The sequence below is a fragment of the Natrix helvetica genome (assembly GCF_964273705.1).
Source record: "Natrix helvetica genome assembly, chromosome: 15".
NCBI lineage: Eukaryota > Metazoa > Chordata > Lepidosauria > Squamata > Natricidae > Natrix > Natrix helvetica.
Genome location: NC_138565.1, coordinates 4,529,939 through 4,554,208, shown reverse-complemented (window position 1 = coordinate 4,554,208; position 24,270 = coordinate 4,529,939). Strand labels below are relative to the sequence as shown.

General features: G+C 46.4%; 1 protein-coding gene across 1 annotated transcript in view; it reads right to left on the bottom strand.

Moving 5' to 3' along the window:
- PAPPA (pappalysin 1) overlaps nt 1-24,270 on the bottom strand; it is a 130,637-nt gene that overhangs the window by 81,884 nt on the left and 24,483 nt on the right. The window contains exons 3-7 of the mRNA XM_081967202.1: nt 18,578-18,723; nt 12,011-12,304; nt 10,911-11,103; nt 8,432-8,553; nt 6,978-7,485 (exon numbers count right to left, since the gene is read on the bottom strand). Of these exons, the coding sequence (XP_081823328.1) occupies nt 6,978-7,485; nt 8,432-8,553; nt 10,911-11,103; nt 12,011-12,304; nt 18,578-18,723 (1,263 nt within the window). The remainder of the gene's footprint in view (nt 1-6,977; nt 7,486-8,431; nt 8,554-10,910; nt 11,104-12,010; nt 12,305-18,577; nt 18,724-24,270) is intronic.

Below are 24,270 nucleotides of genomic sequence, written 5' to 3'. Positions count from 1 at the left end.
TCATCTGTCCTCTCCAAGGGGACCTTCCTATCAACTTCCCTTCCTCTTTAATTGCTCATGATGTCCCCAAGTTATCCTCCTCTTAGGCAATTCCTCTCCTCTCTTTCTCCCCACATCCCAAAATTCACTTATGGGTATTTTCCCAGACTGAATGTCGGGCGCTGGAGAAAATGCCTTCGGCTTGACCTCAAAGGCCGACTCTGTGTGCACTCCAAAGCAAAGTTCTTGAAGACACGCCTGGTCTACCGAAGAGAAGGACAAGGGGACTAGGACCGGAAGAGTTCGATCCTAAGTAGAGGCAGATGTAGGGCCTCCTCCTTGAGCAGGGGGTTGGACTAGATGACCTGCAAGGTTCCTCCCAACTCTGTTAATCTGTTAAAGGAAGGAAGGGAAAGGGGGAAGAGGGAGGGAGAGAGGGAAGGAAGGAAGGAAGAAGGGAGAAAGGAAGGAAGAAGGGGAGGAAGGGAGGGAGGGAAGGAAGGATGAGGGGACAAAGGAAGGAAGAAGGGGAGGAAGGGAGGGAAAGAAGGAAGGAAATTTTAAATATGTTTTGGACTAGATAGGTCCTTTCCAACTCTATTGTCCCAAAAGTGACTTTTTTTTCCGAAAAAGCAACTGGACCTTCTTGGTTCTTCCCTTGAAAACATAACAGAATGACAGAGTTGGAAGGGGACCTTGGAGGTCTTCTAGTCCTCAGTCAGGACCCACAACTCCTGAAGGCAACTTCTGTTCCATTAGTTAATTGTTCTCACTAATCAGGAAAGTTCTAGGTTGGTTCTCTTCTTGATTAGTTTCCACCCATTGCTTTTTGTCCTGCCTTCAGGTGTTTTGGAGAATAGGTTGACCCCCTCTTCTTTGGGGCAGCCCCTCAAATATTGGAAGGCTGCTACCATGTCACCCACTAGTCCTTCTTTTCATTAAACTAGACATATCCAATTCCTGCAACCGTTCTTCGCATGTTTGAGCTTTTGTGGCCCGCCAGTGGCTAGTGAAGCTGGCAGCAGATTCAGACAGTGAGAAGATGGGCCAGTCCTGGAGTCTGGGGAAGGCTCTGATGAGGGCTCTGTGTCGGAGGCAGAGAGGGGGCCAGGACTGTCTGGCAATTATCAGCTGCCTTCGGAGTCAGGCATCAATGAGGCAGAAGAACAGCTGGAGCCTGTTCCCAATGGGCGCATGTGCAGAGCTGCCAGACGGAGGGAAGAGCTAAAGAACAGGGGTTGACTTGGGAGTAAGGCCACAGGTGGACGATGAACGGCCCCTCCCAGAGGAAATAAAAGAGGAGCGAAAGGGGAGTGGAGTTTGCAGGAGAAATTACTTCGCTTCATTGGTTCGTGACTCTCCGAGACTCCTTGCCAAGTTCTGCATATCTCGGCCTGGCAGCTCTCCAAGCCAGAGAAGGTCTGTGACTGTAAATCCTCCCTCGAAAGACTTTGCTGGAGGTGAAGGAGAGGAATTCCCAGTAGATTAATAAAAGGGGATTTTGTCGGGACCAGGAGTTGGCTTCAGGCTCTTGGGAAGCCTCGGTCAGAACATGAGACGCCAGTCCCCTAACCATTTTTGTTGTTCTTCTCTGCACTCTTTTCACTTCTCATCCAAGAAGCTCCTTCAGCTGTGAAGAGAGAACTTCTACAGTTCTTGCATGAGAAGCGAAGTTGGGCCAAACTCGCACAAAGGTTTGTCTATCTATTTTGTCTATGTATCCAAAGCAGAGGACCAGGGCAGCATTTGGCAAATTTAAAGGGGGAAAAAAATGTGAAAAGGCAGACGCTCCTTGCATCTGTCTTGTTATTTCAGCTGGTCTACTGCTGTTTGGAGAAGCTGGGGCAGAAGAACAGGTACAGTGTCCAAGGGCTTTTTGTGTTTGTTGACTTAACAGGCAGGTGCACCCAAAGCACCTTGGCCTATGTTGGGCCTGATGCAAGCTTGCCAACTAAGGAGGGCATCGAGACACACAGGTGAGGGTTAACAGGGTGGGTGTTGCCCGTAGGAAGAAGAAAACCCCTGCTGAAGGTTGGCAGGTGGGATCCTAAAGATCATCTCCAATCCTTCTTCTGCAGCTCCTCCTCCTCCTGCTAAAATATGACCTGGAAGAATAGGTAAGGGGATGCACTGATGATATTACCTAGTTGGGCAATGAAATGTCTGCAGAAAAACCATCAAGCTCAGAGAGCACCAAGGAACCCACAATTCTCCTCCTCCTCCTCCCCCTTCCTCCACTCCATGAATCCCCTTCCCTCCTAGCACTGATGATGTTACCTAGTTGGGCAATGAAATGTCTGCAAGGAAACCGCCAAGCTTAGAGAGCATCAAGGATCCCACCGTTCTCTTCCTCCTCCTCCTCCTCCTCCTCCTCCTCCTCCTCCTCCTCCTCCTCCTCCTCCTCCTCCTCTTCTTTCTCCTCTACTCCTCAAACCCCACTCTCTTCTAGCACCGCTGATGATATTACTTAGTCAGGTGATGAAATGTCTGCGAGAAAACAACCGTGCTCAGAGAGCACAGAGGACTTCCTCTTGTCAGCCCTGAGCTACAAATATTCTCTTTTATGGGTAAGAAAAAGAAAACTCTGCAATTGTCTCCTTCAACATTTAAATAAACTAAATAGAGAGCCTCCTTCTCCTCCTCCTCCTCCTCCTCCTCCTAATAGAATTCAGAATAGAATGGAATAGAATAAGGAATAGAATAAAATAGAAGAGAAGAGAAGAGAATAAGGAATAGAATAGAATAGAATAACAGAGTTGGAAGGGACCTTGGAGGTCTTCTAATCCAACCCTCTGCTCTGGCAGGAAATGCTACACCACTTCAGACAAATGGTTATCCAAGATCTTCTTAAAAACTTGTGGTGTTGGAGCATTCACAAGTTCTGGAGGCAAGTTGTTCCACGGATGAATTGTTCTCACTGTCAGGAAATTTCTCCCTCCTCCTCCTCCTCCTCCTCCTCCTCCTCCTCCTCCTCCTCCTCCTCCTCCTCCTCCTCCTCCTCCTCCTCCTCCTCCTCTTCTTCTCCTCCTTCCTCCTCTCCTTCTTGCTCAAGAGATGGCTAGGAGTCACACACATGTGAAAAGTTAAGGTGCTCTCAAGTCTGTGGGGCCTCTTTAAGGCGGGAGCTTGGGTCATCTCCATCTGCTTTAGATTCCCAGGAGGACCAAGGAGGAAGCTGCTTGCCTTTCAAGCAACAGTTAAAGGGACTTTTTTTCAAAGAGGGGGGTGGGGAGAAGAACCCCCTTCTCTGTGATCATCCAATTTGCAACTGGCCTCACCAAGGAAGCCACAGGGAAGCAGTAGATCAAGCTTTGCTCCTGTCCGCTAAGGAAAAAGACCCAGGGATGGAGAAGATGTATTTTGGATTGAGGGACCGAGCAGCTCTGGCCAAAACAAGCAAGAGAAGAGGGGTGAGAAGAGGAGGCGGGGAACTGAGCGCAAGTTTAGAAAGGAAATTATTTTTAACGTTGTTGAGTAATGCACGCATCCAGCCTTGCTTCCTTCAATCAAACTGAGAAAATGCCATTTGTTTACGCCTGGGAGATTTTGCAGTATTTTAGCATTCACTCCAGCGTCTAAATATGGAATGCGATGGTGAAATAACAGCCCACGAGAAAGTGTGTAACAATATATATTGTTTGACAGATACAGTACACACACACACCCATATTTTTGACCTCAATCCTTTAACGTTGGAAGAACAAGGGAGGAGGAGGAGGAGGAGGAGGTGAAGCGGAGGAGGAGGAGTAGATAGATAAATAGAGAATAGGGAAAAGAGAAGGAGAAGGAAAATGAGAAGGAGGAGGAGAAAAGGAGGAGGAGATAGACAAGGAAAAGAGGGGAAAAAAATGTAGAAGGAGGAGATGATAGATGAGGAGGAGGAGGAGGAAGAGATAGACAATGAGGCAAAGAGAAGGAGCAGGAGAAGGAGGTAGACAATGTTGAGGAGGAGGAGAAAAGGAGAAGATAAAAGGAGGCGACAGACAATAAGGAAAAGAAGGAGAAGGGAAATGTAGAAGGAGGAGAAGATAGACAAGGTGGTGGAGGAGGAAGAGATAGACAGTGAGGAACGAAGAAGGAGACAGAGATGGAGAAGGAAAAGGAGAAGAAGGAGAAGGAACTAGACAATGAGGAGGAGATAGACAATAAGGAAAAGAAGGAAAATGAGAAGGAGGAGAAGATAGACAAGGAGGAGGGATAGACAATGAGGAGAAGAGAAGGAGAAAGAGGAGGAGAAGATAGACAAGGGCAAGGAGGAGGAGAATGCAGTATTGCAGGCTAACTCTTCCCACTGCCAGCAGTTCGATCCTCACCGGCTCACAATTGACTCAGCCTTCTCTCCTTCCGAGGTGGGTAAAATGAGGACCCTGATTGTTGGGGGCAAGAGGTTGACCCTGTAAACCGCTTAGAGGGGGCTGTAAAAGCACTGTGAAGCGGTATATAAGTCTAAGTGCTAAGTGCTATTAAACTCCCAGTTCACTGGTTCTTCCTGTCCAAATCGAATCGAATCACCATAGCATCAGAACATCCTGTTCTAACATTTTGGCCCACCCCAGTGAGGATCAGCCCTAAAAAGATGGCTAGGTTGAGCTATCTTTGTTTATTTCTTATGGAGATTGCTACCCCTGCTGTCCAAATTAAATCTCCAGAGTGACTCATTTCAGTGCATTTCTTGATGCAAGACCCAGCAGGAGCCGTGCCAAGGATAAGCTTGCAATTAAATATGCAAACAAGCCAACAATTGAGATAAACCTTATCGAAACAACTTCTGTTCTTTAATTGACAAGTCTTCAAGCCACTGAGACGGTACGGTTTTTAAGCAAAGAAAAGGAGGACGCACCGAGAAATGTGGGTGAACTTCAACCTTGGGAGAAGGACAAACCATTTTTAATCTAAATGAGAAGTGTCTGGAGATTGACACACTGGCTGAGTTCCTATAGCGGGTAAGATGATGGCTTGATTGCATCCACACACCCTGGTTTGTTGGGTAAGTATTCATATTTGGTTTGTTTGCAGCTTAGCATCATATATGTTGGTAAGTTCAGTAACAACGGTTCGGTAATGAAGATATCGAATAAACACTAGAGAAACCACAGTTCCAGTTGTGCCAAAGGTGCTTTTTCAAAAGGCAACTGGGTTTTGTTTTTGCTTGAAGTTTCCTTGAAGTTCTTTTGCTTCTCATCTGAGAAGCTTCTTCAGAACTGAAGATGCTTCTTGGATGAGGAGCGAAACCTCTTTGAGGAAAAAGAGGTTTCGCAGTTCTAGGCTGCATCAACAGAGGGATAGAATCAAGATCACGTGAAGTGTTAATACCACTTTATAAGGCCTTGGTAAGGCCACACTTGGAATACTGCATCCAGTTCTGGTCGCCACGATGTAAAAAAGATGTGGAGACTCTAGAAAGAGTGCAGAGAAGAGCAACAAAGAGGATTAGGGGACTGGAGGCTAAAACATATGAAGAACGGTTGCAGGAACTGGGTATGTTTAGCTTAAGAGAAAGAAGGACTAGGGGAGACATGATAGCATTATTCCAATATCTCAGGGGCTGCCACAAAGAAGAGGGAGTCAAGCTATTCTCCAAGGCACCTGAGGGTAGAACAAGAAGCAATGGGTGGAAACTAATCAAGGAGAGAAGCAACTTAGAACTGAGGAGAAATTTCCTGACAGTGAGAACAATTAATCAGTGGAACAGCTTGCCTCCAGAAGTTGTGAATGCCCCAACACTGGAAGTCTTTAAGAAGATGTTGGATAGCTATTTGTCTGAAACGGTATAGGGTTTCCTGCCTAGGCAGGGGGTTGGACTAGAACACCTCCAAGGTCCCTTCCAACTCTACTATTGTATTGTATTGTATTGTAAAAACAAAGGTCCAGTTGCCTTCTGAAGAATTGAAGGAGCTTCTGGGATGAGGAGCGAAACCTCTTTGAGGAAAAACAAAGGTCCAGTTGCCTTCTGAAGAACTGAAGGAGCTTCTTGGATGAGAAGTGAAACCTCTTCAAGGAAAAACAAAGGTCCAGTGGCCTTTTGAAAAAGCACCTTTGAGACAACCATGACCTGGATGACTGAGAATCTCTGTGGACATGGTCCCAGATCATCTTCAAACAAATGTTTTGACCAGTTATTGTTGAGTAGATAAACAGCTCCACCATCTTTTAAGCTGGTTAAGGGGTGGGGATAAGTGTTCCAATATCTCAGGGGTTGCCACAAAGAAGAGGGAGTCAAACTATTCTCCAAGGCACCTGAGGGCAGAACAAGAAGCAATGGGTGGAAACTAACCAAGGAGAGAAGCAACTTAGAACTGAGGAGAAACTTCCTGACAGTTAGAACAATTAATCAGTGGAACAGAAGTTGCCTCCAGAAGTTGTGAATGCCCCAACACTGGAAGTCTTTAAGAAGATGTTGGATAGCCATTTGTCTGAAATGGTATAGGGTTTCCTGCCTAGGCAGGGGGTTGGACTAGAAGACCTCCAAGGTCCCTTCCAACTCTACTATTGTATTATTGTATTATTATTATAAAAAGGCGTGCTTTGCAAAGGGGCAACAGTGACCAGATGGCAAACAGAAGTAAGAACATGCTTGAAAATAACGGTAAAAGTTCCCATCGCACATATGTGCTAGTCGTTCCTGACTCTATGGGGCGGTGCTCATCTCCGTTTCAAAGCCAAAGAGCCAGCGCTGTCTGGAGACGTCTCCATGGTCATGTGGTCGGAATGACTCAACGCCGAAGGCGCACGGAACGCTCTTCCCTTCCCACCAAAGGTGGTCCCTATTTTTCTACTTGCATTTTTGATGTGCTTTCGAACTGCTAGGTTGGCAGAAGCTGGGACAAGTCACGGGAGCTCACTCTGTTACGCAGCACTAGGGATTTGAACCGCCGAACTGCCGACCTTTCGGATCGACAAGCTCGGCGTCTTAGTTACTGAGCCACCCTAAGACCATCTTTACTGCGTTTCAATTAAAGTCCAGAACAAGCGATTGAAATTGGCTTACGGCTACTTACGTGTCCACGAATGTCCGACTGAGATCCGAGATGAGAAACGAAGGTCCTTTCTGAAACGGAGGCTCCCGGGAAACTTTGTAGTGGATGGGCTGGCACTTTTGACACTGCGAGCTCTGCGGGACCGAAGTGATCATAGCAGCATCGATCTCCAGTTGTTCGTCCAAGGTGTAAATCTGAATACCGCGCACTTCGTCCTTCAACTTCTCCGTATCCAGTCTGATGGTCATGGGGACGTCACAGAAGAAGTTCTGAGGCCCAAGCGAAATGTTCTCCCCACCCACCATCAACAGCTTGACGTCGTTGATGGCTTCTTTGGAGTCCCACTCGGGGGAAACGTACGTCACCCAGATGGTCAGGGATTCGGGGACGACCGGATATTGGAACTGGAGCTGAAGGTAGCATCCTTGAGGTTCGGGGCAAGCCGGTGGGACAGTTTGCTTGATAACCGCTGAATTGGGAGTCCACGTTCGGACATCAGGTTTACACGGCTGTTCTACATCTGGATGTCCTTGAATAGAGGGGAAGAAAAAGGGAGAATGGAATCAAACTTGGATGAAGCCTACCCAAATGAGGGACACTAAAGATTCTCCAAGACTTTGCTCCAACAATCCATATAAATCAGTGTTTCTCAACCTTGGTGACTTTAAGTCATGTGGACTTCAAGTCGCCAAGGTTGAGAAACACTGATATAAATGAATGTAAGCTATCTTCATTTTCTAGGATGGAGGATCTCCAACCTTGGTGACTAAGACTTATGGACTTCAACAGATTGATGAGCGCAGAGAAGAGCAACCAGGATGATGAGGGGACTGGAGACTAAAACATATGAGGAATGGTTGCAGGAACTGGTCATGGCTGGTCTTAGTGAAGAGAAGGACCAGGGGGAGACAGGAAGGTCGTATTTTTTTGGGGGGGGGAAACATGGTCGTAGCCCTGCGGTCTAGAAGAAGGGTTGGACTAGAAGACCTCCAAGGTCCCTTCCAACTCTATTCTCTATTCTTATTTTCAGGACTATTCTAGAAAGGGGAGAAAAGTCCATTTCGGTTTCATCCTCCGAAATCACACATGCAGTAGCCCACCCTGCTTTTTCCCCCAACTGCTTTCCCCAACAAGCTCCAAAAGCTGGTGGGGGGGGGAACAGAAGCACAGAGTTTTGTTCCCCCAAAAAGGCAAGTTTTGATTACTAACATAGCCCAGGAGGAGATTTAAAAAAAGGGCTCCGCACTTAATTATAAATTTGTAGCTCATCCCTCACTGCTACTCTGCTGATTGCATTCTTTTCGTCTACTCTCCGCCAGATTTGTCATCCTTCCTAGATATTAATCATGCTGTCTGAAGAGGCTTCCAAACGTTTGTTTGCAGGAATGGCTGGTGCAGGGGAGTGCATTTGCGTGCCCACCGTGCCACTCGTCCTCCATCCCACCCTTTGCCCAGGTCGGTAACTTGAGGCTGACCTTCAGCTCCACGGGGGCTCCAGTGTCCGGATGGGTCGCATGGCATGGGTGAAGAGGCACTGGAAGCGTATTGCACCAGAATCCGTTCTTCCCCGCAGAGCTCACATGATGATCCCACTTCTCTAGGTGGCCAGGAAGGAAAAGGAGGAAATGCTCCAACTTAGTAACAGTTGAACATTTATTCATTCATTCATTCATTCATTCATTCATTCATTCATTCATTCATTCATTCTTTCTTTCTTTCTTTCATTCATTCTTTCATTCATTCATTCATCCCTCCCTCCCTCCCTCTGCGTCCTTCCTCCTTCCCTCTGAGTCCTTCCTTTCTTCCTTTCTCCCCTCCCTTTCCTTCCTCTCTTCCTCCTTCCCTCCCTCAGATTCTTTCCTCAATCCCTCCCTTCCTTTTCTTCCTTCCTTCCTCTTTCTCTCTCCCTCCCTCCCTTCTTTCCTTCCTCTTTCTTCCTTCTTTTCTCTTTTCCTTCCTTCTTTCCTTTCTTTCTCCCTTCCTTTTCCTTCCTTCCTTCTTCTCTTCCTTTTTTTCTTTCTTTCACTCCTTGTTTCCTTCCTCTTCCTTCCTTCCTCTTTCTCCCTCCCTCCCTCCCTTAGAATAGAATAGAGTAGATTAGAATAAAATAGAATAGAATAAGGAATAGAATAGAATAGAGTAGAGTAGAGTAAGAATAGAATAGAGTAGATTAAAATAAAATAGAATAGAATAGAATAAGGAATAGAATAGAGTAGAGTAAGAATAGAGTAGAGTAGAATAGAATAGAATAGAATAGAATAGAGTAGAGAATAGAATATAATTCTTTATTGGCCAAGTGTAATTGGACACACAAGGAATTTGTCTTAGGTGCCGATGGTCTCAGTGTGCATAGTTTATAGTTTCAATAATAAGATATTTAAGCAATTCCCTCCCTTCAGTCTTCAGGGGGAAAAGATTTATTTATCCAAGACTGGGGGGGGGGGGCTTAGAAAATGATGACATCATTGCAGGAGAATTTTCCCTTTGATATCTTCAGGTCATACCTGCTCCACAAACCCCCCCCCCCCGAACCCTCCCAATGGCAGGGTCTGTAAAACAAAACTTGAGTGTTGATTTAAGGTTTTTTGTTATGAAATCTTAGCTGAGGCTGGCTGGCAGTTGGACGTCATTTAAGTATCCATTTGCCGTGGCTTAATAAAAAACAGACTGAGGGAGGCTGAAGAGGGACCTCAGGACTGGCGTCTTTCATCACACAACAATTAGCCTTCGATCGGCATGCCTCTTAATAGACAGATTGGATTTATTGCATGCACAATCGCCCACCTTATGAAATATAAATTGAATGCATATTGCGTGGCCTCCATTGAGGCCCAAGGAAAGGGGAAGTTGAGAATGAAACCTGCAATGTAGGTGAGGGATAGCAATAGCCTATAGACTTATAAACCGCTTCACAGTACTTCACAGCCCTCTCTAAGTGGTTTACAGAATCAGCCTCTTGCCCCCAACAACCTGGGTCCTCATTTGACCCACCTCGGAAGGATAGGAGGCTGAGTCAACCTTGAGCTGGTCAGGATCAAACTTCTGGCAGTGGGTAGAGTCAGCCTGCAATACTGCATTCTAACCACTGTGCCACTATGGCAAGGAAGGAAGGAAGGAAGGAAGGAAGGAAGGAAGGAAGGAAGGAAGGAAGGAAGGAGAAAAGGGAGGGAGAAGAAGAAAGGGGAGGGGGAAAGGAAGGTAAGAAGCAATAGCAATAGACTTATATACCGCTTCATGGTGCTTTACAGCCCTCTCTAGGTGGTTTACAGAGTCATCCCATTGCCCCCAACAATCTGGGGTCCTCATTTGACCCACCTCAGAAGGAAGGAAGACTGAGTCAACCTTGAGCCTGGTGAGATTTGAACTGCTAGGGTGCACAACATTTATTCCTCTTTGTTTGTGGGACAATTCTTCAGCCTCCTTCCCTTTCTGGTCTTAAATCTATTCACTCTTCCTTTTTCAGCAGGGGTATTCCTGTGAATTTTCTCCTAGGGCACTCAGTTGATTAGACCCTGCTCCCTAATCACATGTAAAGATAAAGGTTCCCCTCGCACATCTGCGCTAGTCATTCCTGGCTCATCTCCGTTTCAAAGCCGAAGAGCCAGCGCTGTCCGAAGACGTCTCCGTGGTCATGTGGCCGGCATGACTCAATGCCCGAAGGCGCACGGAACGCTGTTCCCTTCCCACCAAAGGTGGTTCCTATTTTTCTACTTGCATTTTTTTACGTGCTTTCAAACTGCAAGAAGCTGGGACAAGTAACAGGAGCTCACTCCATTAGGCGGCACTAGGGATTCGAACCGCTGACCTTTCTGATCAACAAGCTGAGCGTCACACTGAGACACCGTGTCCCTCAATCAGAAGGGGAACAGCCATCCAACAACATTCGGAACTCAATCCTTCCGTATCACTGACAGCTTTGGGAGCTGATATTCACACGTCGTCCCACCCATTCACCTTTCAAAGAAGTGTCGGTCAATGGGTGGAAACCACTCCAGAGTAACGGAAGTTTCCGTCCGGTCCACAATCTGAGGCGTGATGGCGATGGGGGCTGGCTTCTTGATACGTTGCCAGCTTTGATACACTAGGTCTAGGTAGCAGTGCATACGGGCAACCTGGTTTGGGGTGAAGGAATTGGTGCAGTCATCATCTAGAGTAGCAAACGCCATCGAAAAACAGGAGAGAGTCAGAGAGAGAGAGTTAAGACTTAGTACAACAGGATTTCCCCAGTTTTCTATCTGAATACTGCTAGCAGCTTTCAGAACTCAGCCAAAGTTGAAGTGCTATGTCTTAGGTAAAGGTAAAAGTTCCCCTTGCATATATGTGTGAGTCATTCTCGACTCTAGGGGGCGGTGCTCATCTCTGTTTCAAAGCCGAAGAGCCAGCGCTGTCCGAAGACGTCTCCGTGGTCATGTGGCCGGCATGACTCAAAGCCGAAGGCGCACGGAACGCTGTTCCCTTCCCACCAAAGGTGGTTCCTATTTTTCTACTTGCATTTTTTTTTACTTGCTTTCAAACTGCTAGTTGGCAGAAGCTGGGACAGGTAACGGGAGCTCACTCCGTTACGCGGCGCTAGGGATTCGAACTGCCGACTTTTCGGATCGACAAGCTCAGTGCCTTAGCCACTGAGCCACTGTAACTATGTCTTAGTTGGTCTATAAAGCTTGCTTCGAGCTGAGCTGTGTCTCTGAAGACCTGACCCGAATGTCCATATTATGATCTACTAAGGCTATCTGCTCCCCGAGGTTTATTGTCCGCTTCCCACTCTGGACCACAGGTGCTTATATCTACATCAAACATAACTTTGGGTATGGATTCAAGCTGAAAGCAGCTTTGAGCAACCTGTGACTCCAGGTATTGTCCAACATGGCCTAAAGCCAACCTTGGGTACTTGAAGACACATTTCAATTCCCAGAACTCCTCAGCCAGCACGGGGGTGGTGGTGGTGGTGGTGGGATTCTGGGAGTTGAAGTTGACAGGCCTTCAAGTCGCCAAAGTTAGATACGCCCAAAGGTTTGAAAGCACACAGGTATTCCGGCGGTTAAAATAGTTCTTACCCGCGTAGCTCATAAAGTTGTTGAACGGTGTGTTCTGGAAGTTGCGGAAGCCGCACATGTTACTGTTAGCAGGGGGATCAGCACAGGTCTTGTGGGTCGGGGTAGGGGTGGTGTCGTGGCAGAGATCGCCCGTCTCAAAGGATGGTTCCATTTCCATGCAAGGGTCGCTGCAGGAGAAGATCTCCGACACCCCCTTAAAGACATGGTAGAGCCCGAGGCTGTGCCCGACTTCGTGGATCATGGTGTGGGTGTGACCCGCAATGCCGTAGAAGGAAGGATTCAGGACGATGCCTCCTGCGCGGACGAGAAGGAGGAAGAGATATTGTTCCGTGCTTCAGAAGCATTGTGGAAGAAAAGGACACACAGATATGCAAGGCTTGTGTGGTGTCGTGGCCACAGGCCTACCAACAGCATTGGCAACAAACTTCCTTTTGATGGGGACAAAATGAATTGTGTGGATCCCAGTTCTTGAGCCCTAAGCAATGCCACCGCTCAGGATAGTGGTGGGAGTCAAAAATATTTTACTACCGGTTCTGTGGGGGTGGTTTGGTGGGCATGGCATGGGAAGGATACTTCAAAATCCCCATTTCCACCCCACAGTCACCCATTTACCTTTTGTGCCTAAGGCAGGACTAGAACTCATTGTCTCCTGGCGATTGGCCTAAAGTCACCCATTTACTTTCATGCCTAAGGCAGGACTAGAACTCATCATCTCCTGGCGATTGATCAAAAGTCCCCCAGCCAGCTTTCATGGCTAAGGCAGGACTAGAACTCACTGACTCATGGCGATTGGCCCAAAGTTTCCCAGCCAGCTTTCATGGCTAAGGCAGGGCTAGAACTCCCTGACTCCTGGTGATTGGTCCAAAGTCAACCAGTTACCATTCATGCCTAAGGTAGGATTAGAACTCACCATCTCCTGGTGATTGGCCAAAAGTTACCCAGCCAGCTTTCACGGCTAAGCTAAGGCAAAACTAGAACTCACTGACTCCTGGTGATTGGCCCAAAGTCACCCAACCAGCATTCATGACTAAGGCAAGACTAGAACTCACCAACTCCTGGTGATTGGTCCAAAGTCAACCAGTTACCATTCATGCCTAAGGTACTAATTAGAACTCGCCATCTCCTGCTGATTGGCCAAAGGTCACCCAGCCAGCTTTCACGGCTAAGCTAAGGCAAAACTAGAACTCACCGACTCCTGGTGATTGACCCAAAGTCACCCAACCAGTTTTCATGTCTAAGGCAGGACTGGAATTCACCAGCAACAAAGATGATTAGGGGACTGGAGACTAAAACATACGAGGAACGGTTGCAGGAACTGGGTATGTTTAGCTTAAGAGAAAGAAGGACTAGGGGAGACATGATAGCATTGTTCCAATATCTCAGGGGCTGCCCCAAAGAAGAGGGAGTCAAACTATTCTCCAAGGCACCTGAGGGTAGAACAAGAAGCAATGGGTGGAAACTAATCAAGGAGAGAAGCAACTTAGAACTGAGGAGAAATTTCCTGACAGTTAGAACAATTAATCTGTGGAACAACTTGCCTCAAGAAGTGGTAAATGGCCCAACACTGGACGTCTTTAACAAGATGTTGGATAGCCATTTGTCTGAAACGGTATAGGGTTTCCTGCCTAAGCAGGGGGTTGGACTAGAAGACCTCCAAGGTCCCTTCCAACTCTACTATTGTATTGTATTATCTCCTGGCGATTGGCCCAAATTCACTCAGTTGGCTTTCATGCCTAATGTGGGACTAGAACTTACCATCTTAGCCTGGCACCTTCACCCCTACACCAAACTGGACCCAATTCCTGGATACCATCTCTTGGGAATATAATACTCCCAAGCGATGGGATGAGTTTGCTTTTCTTTTGTTTTCTCATTCTTTCTGACGGTTGGAGATATTGGGAGAGAAGAAGAAAAAAAAAAAAAACCCCCGCATCTCCCTGAATGGAGAAGATAAAGATCGCAGTACAGGCTGGCACAATTTTTATCAGGGCCAAGGAGCTGAGCAGGTTGTTAGATTCTTCTGTCTGTTTGACGGAGTGGGGTGGGTTGTTTTGTGGGGAGTGGGAGAGAAGAGGAAAGGATCCGTATATTTTTCACCGCTGTCAAAGGTCTAAATCAATTACCCCTTTTTTTTCCCCGTTTGAAAGCGAAAGAGGGAGATCGGGGTTTCTTTTCTTTGTGTGCACGCGTCTCGATGATAATGTATTCCAAAGTTAAGATCTGGACAACAGAACATATTTCATTTTGCTTTCTTATTAAAGAGATATTGGATTTGGAGTACGGGTGGGGGAAACGAATATGGAGAGCCGGGGCAGATTTTTTTTTTCTGAGCGAGAAGGGGGCAAAGAAGGTGTCCAAACAGGAAATTAATTCTCTCTATTCTTGGGGTTTTTTCCCCCCTCCTTCCTTCCTTCCTTCCTTGGGAGCAGATTTCAAACTGATGGTACAATAATTAGAATTGGTGCCATCACAGATAAATTCAGTGAATAGACTGTCCCTTTGAACAATTAATGGAGTGGAGTGGAATGGATGCGGAGGGGAGGGAAAGGAGTGGAATGGAATGGAATGGAATGGAATGGAATAGAATAGAATAGAATAGAATGAATAAAATTGGAATGGAATGGAATAGAATGGAATGGAATAGAGAACATGGAAAGAATAGAATAAAATAGAATAGAATAGAATAGAATAACAATTGGAATGGAATGGAATGGAATGGAATAGAGAACATGGAAAGAATAGAATAGAATAGAATAGAATAGAATAGAATAGAATAGAAAGAATAACAAGAGTCCCTTTTTGGGAGAGGGGGCGGTTTAGAAATGTGAATAAATAAAAATAAATAAATAAATAAATAAATAATTGGAATGGAATGGAATAGAATGGAATGGAATAGAGAACATGGAAAGAATAGAATAGAATAGAATAGAATAGAATAGAATAACAATTGGAATGGAATGGAATGGAGTGGAGTGGAATAGAGAACATGGAAAGAATAGAATAAAATAGAATAGAATAACAATTGGAATGGAATGGAATGGAGTGGAGTGGAGTGGAGTGGAATGCAATAGATTAGAATGGAATAGAATTCTTTATTGGACAAGTGTGATTGGACACACAAGGAGTTTTTCTCTGGGGCAGAAGCTCTCAGTGTACACACAAACAACAAAGTGACAAATCTTAAGATACCAATTAATAGAAGGTAATAGGAAAGATGAGAAGGATAATACCAATACAGCCCTACTACATGGGCAAATATACTTAGACACAAGGACTGTGCTTTGTGAATTAGGTATTTAGCAAAGAGATGGCACGGGAGAAAAAACTGTCTGTGTGCAGTTGTTTTGGCACACAATGCCCTATAGCGTCGTTTTGAGGGTACGAGTTGAAGCAATTTATGTCCAGGATGCGAGAGGTCTGTAGATATTCTCTCGGCCCTCCTTCTGTCTCGCACAATATACAGGTCTTCGGTGGAAGGCAGTCTGGTTGCAATTGTTTTTGTCTGCGGTCCTATCTATCTGTTGAAGTCTGTACCTGTCCTGTTTGGTTGCTGTACTATAACCAAACAGTTATAGATTTAACAGATTAACAGAGTTGGAAGGGACCTTGTAGGTCATCTAGTCCAACCCTCTGCCCAAGCAGGAGACCCTACATCATTTCTGACAGATGGCAGTCCAGTCTCTTCTTGAAAGCCTCCAGGGATGAAGCTCCCATAACTTCTGAAGGCAACTTTTGTTCAATGGCTTGATTGTTCTCACTGTCAGAAAATTCCTCCTCATTTCCGGGTTGAATATCTCCTTGGTCGGTTTCTTTCTTGATTTCTTTCTTTTTTCTTTCTTTCTTTCTTTCTTTCTTTCTTTCTTTCTCTCTCTCTCTCTTTCTTTCTTTTCTTTCTTCTTTTTTCTTTCTTTCTTTCTTTCTTCCCCTCCCTCCCTCCCCTTCCTTCCTTCCTCTTTCTCTCTCTCTTACAAATGACAGACTGAATAATTCCTCTGTAGAACTGTATCAGCAACTCCTTGGTCAGTCTCAGCTTTAATTACGCCTTGAGAGGGAGGATGGGCAGCTGGCAATGTCACCAAGACATCTGATAAATCCAGCAGGAGGTGCTAGAAGAAAGCATAATGTCAATCGGTCCAAATATCCAGCTATTGGGATTGAAATGTTCTGTTCCTCTTTGACTGTTACACGGTTAACTGAATAACAGAGTTGGCAGGGACCTTGGAGGTCTTCTAGTCCAACCCTGTGCTCCAGCAGGAGACCCTATAACATTCCAGACAAATGGCTATCCAGTCTCTTCTTGAAAGCTCCTAGTGATGGAGCTGCCATGATTTCTGGAGGCAACTTCCATTGATTAATTGATCTGGGGTTAGAGAATAACAGAGTTGGAGGGGACCTTGGAGGTCTTCTAGTCCAACCACATGCTCAAGCAGGAGACCCTATAACATTCCAGACAAATGGCTATCCAGTCTCTTCTTGAAAGCCCCCAGTGATGGAGCTGCCCTGATTTCTGGAGGCAACTTCCATTGATTAATTGATCTGGGGTTAGAGAATAACAGAGTTGGAAGGGACCTTGGAGGTCTTCTAGTCCAACCCCGTGTTCAAGCAGGAGACTCTATAACATTCCAGACAAATGGCTATCCAGTCTCTTCTTGAAAGCCCCCAGTGATGGAGCTGCCATGATTTCTGGAGGCAAGTTGTTCCACTGATTAATTGTCTTCACTGTCAGGAAATTGTATTCTAGGAGTTCTTAGTTCTCCTTTTGATCCCTCCTGTGACTAATGTTGAAATAGAACGTAAATGCAAATCAGGTTGCCCTCTAGATATATTTCTCCCATCCAGCCACCCAGCTCAGCTACGTTTCTCTCTTTTACAGGATGTCTTCTCGTGAAGTATGGTGCCCAGAGCATTAGTCAGGTCTTTAGGGATCTAGGGCAAGGTAAAACATTTCATATTTATCAGACTGAGTTGTATATCATGTGAACATTTCATCTTGGAGTTTAACACATCCTATGGAGATTCTTAGTCATCTAGGTCAGGAGTCAGCAAACTGCGGCTCTGGAGCCGCTTGTGGCTCTTTCCTCCCTCTGCTGCGGCTCCGTCACCAGTCGGCGCCACAATTTTGAGAGGAGCTTCCGGTGGGAGAAGCACAGTGCGCCAGGAGAAGACTGTATGGCAAGGGGGAGGGTTTTCCAGTTGTCTCCACAATTGATAGGGCTTTCGGTTAGGACAGGGAGAGGAAAAAGGACGCCGCGCTAGGAGGAGACTCTATGGTGGGGGAAATTGAACTTCCGGTCAGCTCCAGAATTGAACGGGGGGCTTTGGACCTTTGTGGCTCCGGGTGTTTTCTTTTCTGTAGGCTTTTTTTTTGGCAAGGTATTTTCAGAAGTGGTTTGCCATTGCCTCCTTCTTAGGGCTGAGAGAGAAAGACTGGCCCAAGGTCACCCCGTCGGCTCCATGCCCAAAGTGGGACTAGAACTCACCGTCTCCTGGTTTTTATCCTGGTGCCTTCACCATGACCGCAAAACTGGCTCTCTACCTCTTCACTAAGTAAATGCAAAAAGACATCAATCTCCCCTGTTTCCCAACAATGTATGTCGGACATTAATATAATTGAGCAGGTCCAGAAGTATTTCACGAGAAGAGCCCTCCGCTCCTCTGCTCACCATAGAATCCCTTATGACCCCAGACCAGAAATTTTGGCCTTGGGCAACCTGGAACTACGCTGCCTGCGGTCGGACCTAAGCGTAGTACACAAAATTGTCTACTACAACATCCTACCTGTCAATGACTACTTCAGCTTTCAACCACAATAATACAAGGGCAAACAATCGATAGAAACTCAAGGTAAACTGCTCCAAACTCGATTGCGGAAAATACGACTTCAGACACAGAGTGGTCAACGCCTGGAATGCTCTACCTGACTCCGCTGTTACATCCTCAAACCCCCCAGAGCTTCAACCTCAAACTGTCTACCGTGGACCTCACCCCATTCCTAAAGAGGTCCGTAAAAGGGGCGTGCATAAGCGCACCAGCGTGCCTACCGTCCCTGTCCTACTGTCTCCATTTATTTGTACTCATTTCCTTTGTTCACCTCCGTGTTTATACTTCTACCTGTTATCTCGTACATGTTTGACAGACGAAAGAAAGTTCTTAAAATGCAAGGAAACGCCTAGCTAGACCTGTGTTCGTATTTATGTTTAGACTTCTGCCTGTTATCTTTAACGAAATAAATAAATGTTTTCACCCGTTTTACAACCTTTCTTGCCACAGTTGTTATAAGCGAATCACTGCTCGCAATACGGTTGTTCAGGGAATCGATCTGCCCCATGGATTTTTTTTTTTGCTTGTCGGAAGGTTGCAAAAGGGGACCACAGGACCCAGGACCTTGCAACCATCCTAAACACGAGTCGGTTGCCAAGCGTTTGAATTTTGACCACAGGGGAGGCTTCATCGGTCATAAGCGAGCGAAAGACGCCCTAAGGTCTCTTTTTTTCGGTGCCGTCATTACTTTGGATGGTCACTAAATGAACTGGACTATCTGACCACTGCACCACCGCTCTGCCTTACCCAAGTGCACCAAGGCTTCTTTGTCCCAAGGAAAGGTGGCCATGCCAGCGAGCTCTTCTTCCGAAGAATTGGCGAAGAAGATGTTGAGATGTGTGGAGCCGTTCAGGTTCAGCCTGTTTTTCAGTTCCTTGACATCTAAGTAGGCCCTGAAAGAAGAATAAGAAAGGCTGGTTAGCATGCTAATGTAGCTCGGTGTCATACCTGCGTCAGGTGTATCTAACAGACCTCAACTTCTCAGTGTGTTGTAGCCCACCAGCGGCCAGAAGAGCTGGCAGCAGATTCGGACAGTGAGGAGGTTGGTGAGGAACATGGGCCAGTCCTGGAGTCTGGGGAAGGCTCTGATGAGGGCTCTGTGTCGGAGGCAGGGAGGGGGCCAGGGCCGTCTGACAGTTATCAGCTGCCTTCAGAGTCAGACAGCAGTGACGCAGAAGAACAGCTGGAGCCTGTTCCCAGTATGCGTATGCGCAGAGTTACCAGATGAAGGGAATAGCTAAAGAACAGGGGTCGACTTGTGAGTAAGGCCACAGGTGGACAATGAATGGCCCCTCCCGGAGGAAATAAAAGAGGAGTGAAAGGGGAGGGGGCTTTTGCAGGAGACAATTTGTTCATTACTTCGTTTCAGGAGTGTGAAGATCTGTCCATGAATCTCAGAGACTCTGTGCCCAGCCTTTCCTTGCACAGCACCTCATTTGGGAAATATTTACATGGCAGCTTTCCATGATAGATAAGGTCTGTGGTCATAACTTTACCCTTGAAAGACTGTTTGCTGAAGGTGAATGAGAGGAATTCGTTTAATAAAAGGGGTTTTATTGGGACCAGGAATCCGCTTTGTGCTTTTTTGGGGAAGCCTAGGTCAGCGTGGCTGTTGGAACTCTTGTCTTGCTGTTGGAACTCTGTTGGAACTTTTGTCTTGCTCCATCCAATCTATCTTTAGAGGATGAGTCAGAAGTCCAGGTTCTCAAGACATCCATTTGACCAGGAGGGTTTAAGGTCTCCTGCCTTGGACAAGAGGTTGGACTAGAAGACCTCCAGGCACAGCCCTAAGGTTGTATATTTCTTTCTTTCTTTCTTTCTTTCTTTCTTTCTTTCTTTCTTTCTTTCTTTCTTTCTTTCTTTCTTTCTTTCTTTCTTTCTTTCTATCCATCCCTCTATCTATCCCTCCATCCCTGTATCCCTCCATCTATCTATCTATCCCTCCAACTATCCTCTATCCCTCCATCCCTCCATCTATCCATCCCTCCATCTATCCACCCTCCACCTATCCCTCCATCTATCTATCTATTTATCCTTCCATCTATCCATCCATCCACCTATCCATCTATCCATCCATTCATCTATCCACCCCTCCATCTATCCACCCTCCACCTATCCCTCCATCTACCTATCTATTCTTCCATCTATCCATCCATCCATCCATCCATCCACCTATCCACCTATCCACCTATTCATCCACCTATCAATTCATCTATCCACCCCTCCATCTATCCCCCATCTCTTCATCCATCCCTCCACCTATCCCTCCATCTACCTATCTATCCATCTATCTATCCCTCCATCCATCCAGGGTTGTATATTTCTATGCAGACTGCCTATCTTTCCAGGGTTCGAATCAGCCGGCTGCAGGAAGTACCACAGATGCCTCTCCCTGATAAACGGGGAACATCTACAGCCTGATGCAATGGCCCTTTTCTTCTTGAATGAAACACCCCTTTGGGCAAAAGGTCTTACGGGAAGTGAGTGTATCAAGAAAAATGCTTCAGTGACATATGATCCTGGAACATTCCTGGAGCTGCTGATGTACTGGATCCATCCCGCGCTGACGACCGAGAGATTTTTCCTAACAATCAGCCACTTACTCACAGGTTAACAAAGAGCTGCCATGAGGAAGAAGCTCCGAGTTGTTCTTCTCGTTTTACCTTATTACTAGCGTAGGGGTGGGGGAAACACCTGAATATGAACGTACTTCCTGTAACCGGGATTCAGCACCAACATTTAAAAATAAAGGAATATTAAAATAAAGGACGCTTGCTCCTGGGGAGGAAAGCGATGGCAAATCTAGGCAGCGTCCTAAAAAGCAGAGACATCACCCTGCCAACACAAGTGTGTCTAGTCAAGGCGATGGTTTTCCCAGTTGCAATGGATGGCTGTGAAGGTTGGACCCTAAGGAAGGCTGAGCGCCAAAGAACGGAGGCCTTTGAATTCTGGTGCTGGAGAAGACTCCTGCATTGAGTCCCTTGGACTGCAAGGCCATCCAACCGGTCAGTCCTAGAGGAGATCAACCCTGACTGCTCTTTAGAAGGCCAGATCCTGAAGAGGAAACTCAACTACTTTGGCCACCTGATGAGAAGGAAGGACTCCCTGGAGAAGAGCCTCATGCTGGGAAGGATGGAGGGTAAAAGAAGAAGAAGGGGACGGCAGAGAAGGAGGTGGCTGGACGGAGTCACCGAAGCAGTCGGCCTGAGCTTCAATGGACTCCGGTGGATGGTAGAGGACAGGAAGGCCTGGAGGAATGTTGTCCATGGGGTCATGATGGGTCGGATACCACTTCGCAACTAACAACAACAGCAAAAGGAAAAATAAATGCGGCAGTTGCCATGTTCATTTCTCCCACCTCCTTGGTCAAAGAAACTTCCTAATGGAGAGGACAATTAACCAGTGGGCCAGCTTGCCTTCACAACGTATGGGTACTCCAACACTGGAACTTTTCAAGAGGAGACTGGACAGCCCCCTATCTGAAATAAAACTCAACAAAGTTTCAAGCAAGAATTGTCCAATCTGAACTTGGATGCTTCGGTATGCAAAAATAGATGCTCAGCCATTAAGTTACACTCCCTCAACTTATAGTCATAACAAGTTGCCCTTAGAGGCTTATGCCACCACGCTCAAAATTTGGCGCTTGGACAAACCTGGACCTCCACCGCCTACGGTCTGACCTAAGCATAGTACACAAAATTGTCTGCTACAACGTCCTACTTGTCAATGACTTCTTCGGCTTCAACCGCAATAACACACGGGTAAACAATCGATAGAAACTCAAGGTCAACCGCTCCAAACTCGATTGCAGAAAATACGACTTCAGCCACAGAGTGGTCAACGCCTGGAATGCTCTACCTGACTCCGTTGTTACGTCCTCAAACCCCCCACAGCTTCAACCTCAAACTGTCCACCGTGGACCTCACCCCTTTCCTAAAGAGGTCCGTAAAGAGGGCGTGCATAAGCGCACCAGTGTGCCTACCATTCTTGTCCTATTGCCCCATTTATTCGTACTCATTTCCTTTGTTCACCTCCATGTTTATCTTACACCTGCTATCTTGTACACGTTTGACAAACTAAATAAAATTAAAAAATAAAATAGCGAAGCATTCTCCACGGAGAAGAACCAGGTTATGTGGGCTGTTTAAGGTGGAACATTTCCAAGCCAATCTGCTCTGCTAGGTTCCTTGAATTCTTTTCTGGAATTCCATCCCCAGGAGGAAATGAGAAGCTCCAAGAGCTGGCAATCCATCCAAGATTTTCCAGTCCTCCTCCAAGGACTCTCCAAGGAAGGGGTGGGGGAAACAAAGCGAGAGAGAATGAGGTTTCCACAATACCATGATTGCTCACACACACATTTTTCTCGCTAGTTACACCAGCCTTCCTCACCGCTCCCCCCCCCCACCTGCTGATGAAGTCATCAAGTTGGAAATAGCTTTGGGCTTGGCGTCCCCAGCCCCTCCTTTGGCTGAATCATGAAAGCTACCTCCCTAGGCAGGGAACCAAGAAGACGAGGGTATTTTCCTCCCAGGCTGGGCTTACTTCATGGAACGGTAGCTGTCTCCTGGAGATTGCAGCTCGGCTACGAATGGTCCTTTTTCATGGTTATTATTATTTTATTCATAAACCTTTTGAATACAGTGCATTGTCAGGGTGTATCATTTACAGGAGAGAAGCAAAGAAAATAATAATAATATCCATATACATCTAGCAGTAACAATAGCAGTAACGTGACTTTGGAGATTCACTCCGGGGAAAAAAAATATTTTTGATCAAATCGTGTCACTGCTTTCACAAGTCAAATGGAGACATCAAATTGGATTGGAAGCTGTGGATCAATCTGGATGAGCTAATGAACTCCTGTGTGATTCTATGACATGCTTTATGTCTGAGAAGGAGGAGGAGGGAGGAGGAGGAGGAAGAAGAAGAGGAAGAAGAGGAAGAAGAGGAAGAAGGAGAAGAATAAAAAGAAGAGGAGGAGGAGGAGGAGGAAGAAGAAGAAGAGAAGAAGGAGGAGAAGAAGAAAAAGGAGGAGATGAAGGAGGAGGAGGAAGTGGAAGAGGAAGAGGAGGAGGAGGAGGAGGAGGAGGAGAAGGAGAAGGAGAAGAAGAAGAAGAAGAAGAAGAAGAAGAAGAAGAAGAAGAAGAAGACGACGACTATGGAGTTGTATTGGTTGGCTGTATTCTTGCAGTTATTTCAGGAGCCAAGTAGGTAGCATTATCAGTGCTAGAAGAGATTGGGGTTTGTAGGCGGGGGAGGAGGAAGAAGAAGGAGGAGGAGGAGTAGAAGGAGAGGAAGGGGAGGGTGAGGAGGAGGAGGAGGAGGAGGAGGAGGAGGAGGAGAAGAAGAAGAAGAAGAAGAAGAAGAAGAAGAATAAGAAGAAGAAGAAGAAGAAGAAGAAGAAGAAGAAGAAGAAGAAGAAGAAGAAGAAGAAGAAGAAGAAGAAGAAGATCATCAATTTGACATATATCCACTTGGCTTTCAAAAAGAAAACAACTTTTAAAATCAAGTCCAAGCATTCCAAATCTACCTTCTCTCCTTTTTCAAAACAACAACAACACCCAGGGGGTTGGCCACAGGGGAAATAAAATGGCTGATGGAACCCTGGTCCTAACTCCTGAGTTCCAATGTTACTGAGCTTTATGACGACGTACATGAAGCTTCAGTTGAACCTAATTGAGCTATTTGTGGTGGTGCTTGTTGTTGTTGTTTACAACACATTGTTAGAACACCGGCCCCTATAACAAAGGGCCTGGCAGGTAAGATGGTCTTAATCTGCAGGGGGCTTCTTACTTGCTGGTTTCCGATTATAGAACAGTTGGTGATGTGTTGGTGGCCTCCCTCGTTCCTTCCCCCAGTGCGATCTGTCAACTGTACTCTATTCTTCTCAAGGTTATTTGCATTCCGTAATGGAGGACATAATGTCAGCCACATCAGCCCGAGCCAAGGGAACTGACAAAATTATATTTCAAAGCCACGAGAACAGCTCTGGAAAATGATCAAAGATGTTCTCCACTATCATTGGGACATGTCTTGGATGTATCCGTTTGCAAGGGCAAGTGGTCTTCCTTCTCTCCTTCCTTCCTTCCCTCCCTCCCACTCTCCCGCCCTCCCTGTCTTCCTCCTTTCTTTTCCTCCCTCCCTCCCTTCCTTCTTCCTCTCGCTCATCCTTCTTCCTCCCTCCCTGTGTTCGTCCCTTCTTTTCCTCCCTCCCTCCGTCTTCCTCCTTTCTTTTCCTCCCTCCTCCCCTTCCTTCTTCCTCCCTCCCATCCTTCTTCCTCCCTCCCTGTGTTTGTCCCTTCTTTTCCTCCCTCCCTGGCTTCCTTCTTTCTTTTCCTCCCTCCCTTCCTTCTTCCTCTCTCCCTCCCTTCCTCTCTTCTGTCCTCCCTCCCTCCCTGTCTTCCTCCCTCTCATCCTTCTTTGTCCCTCTGTACCTAGAG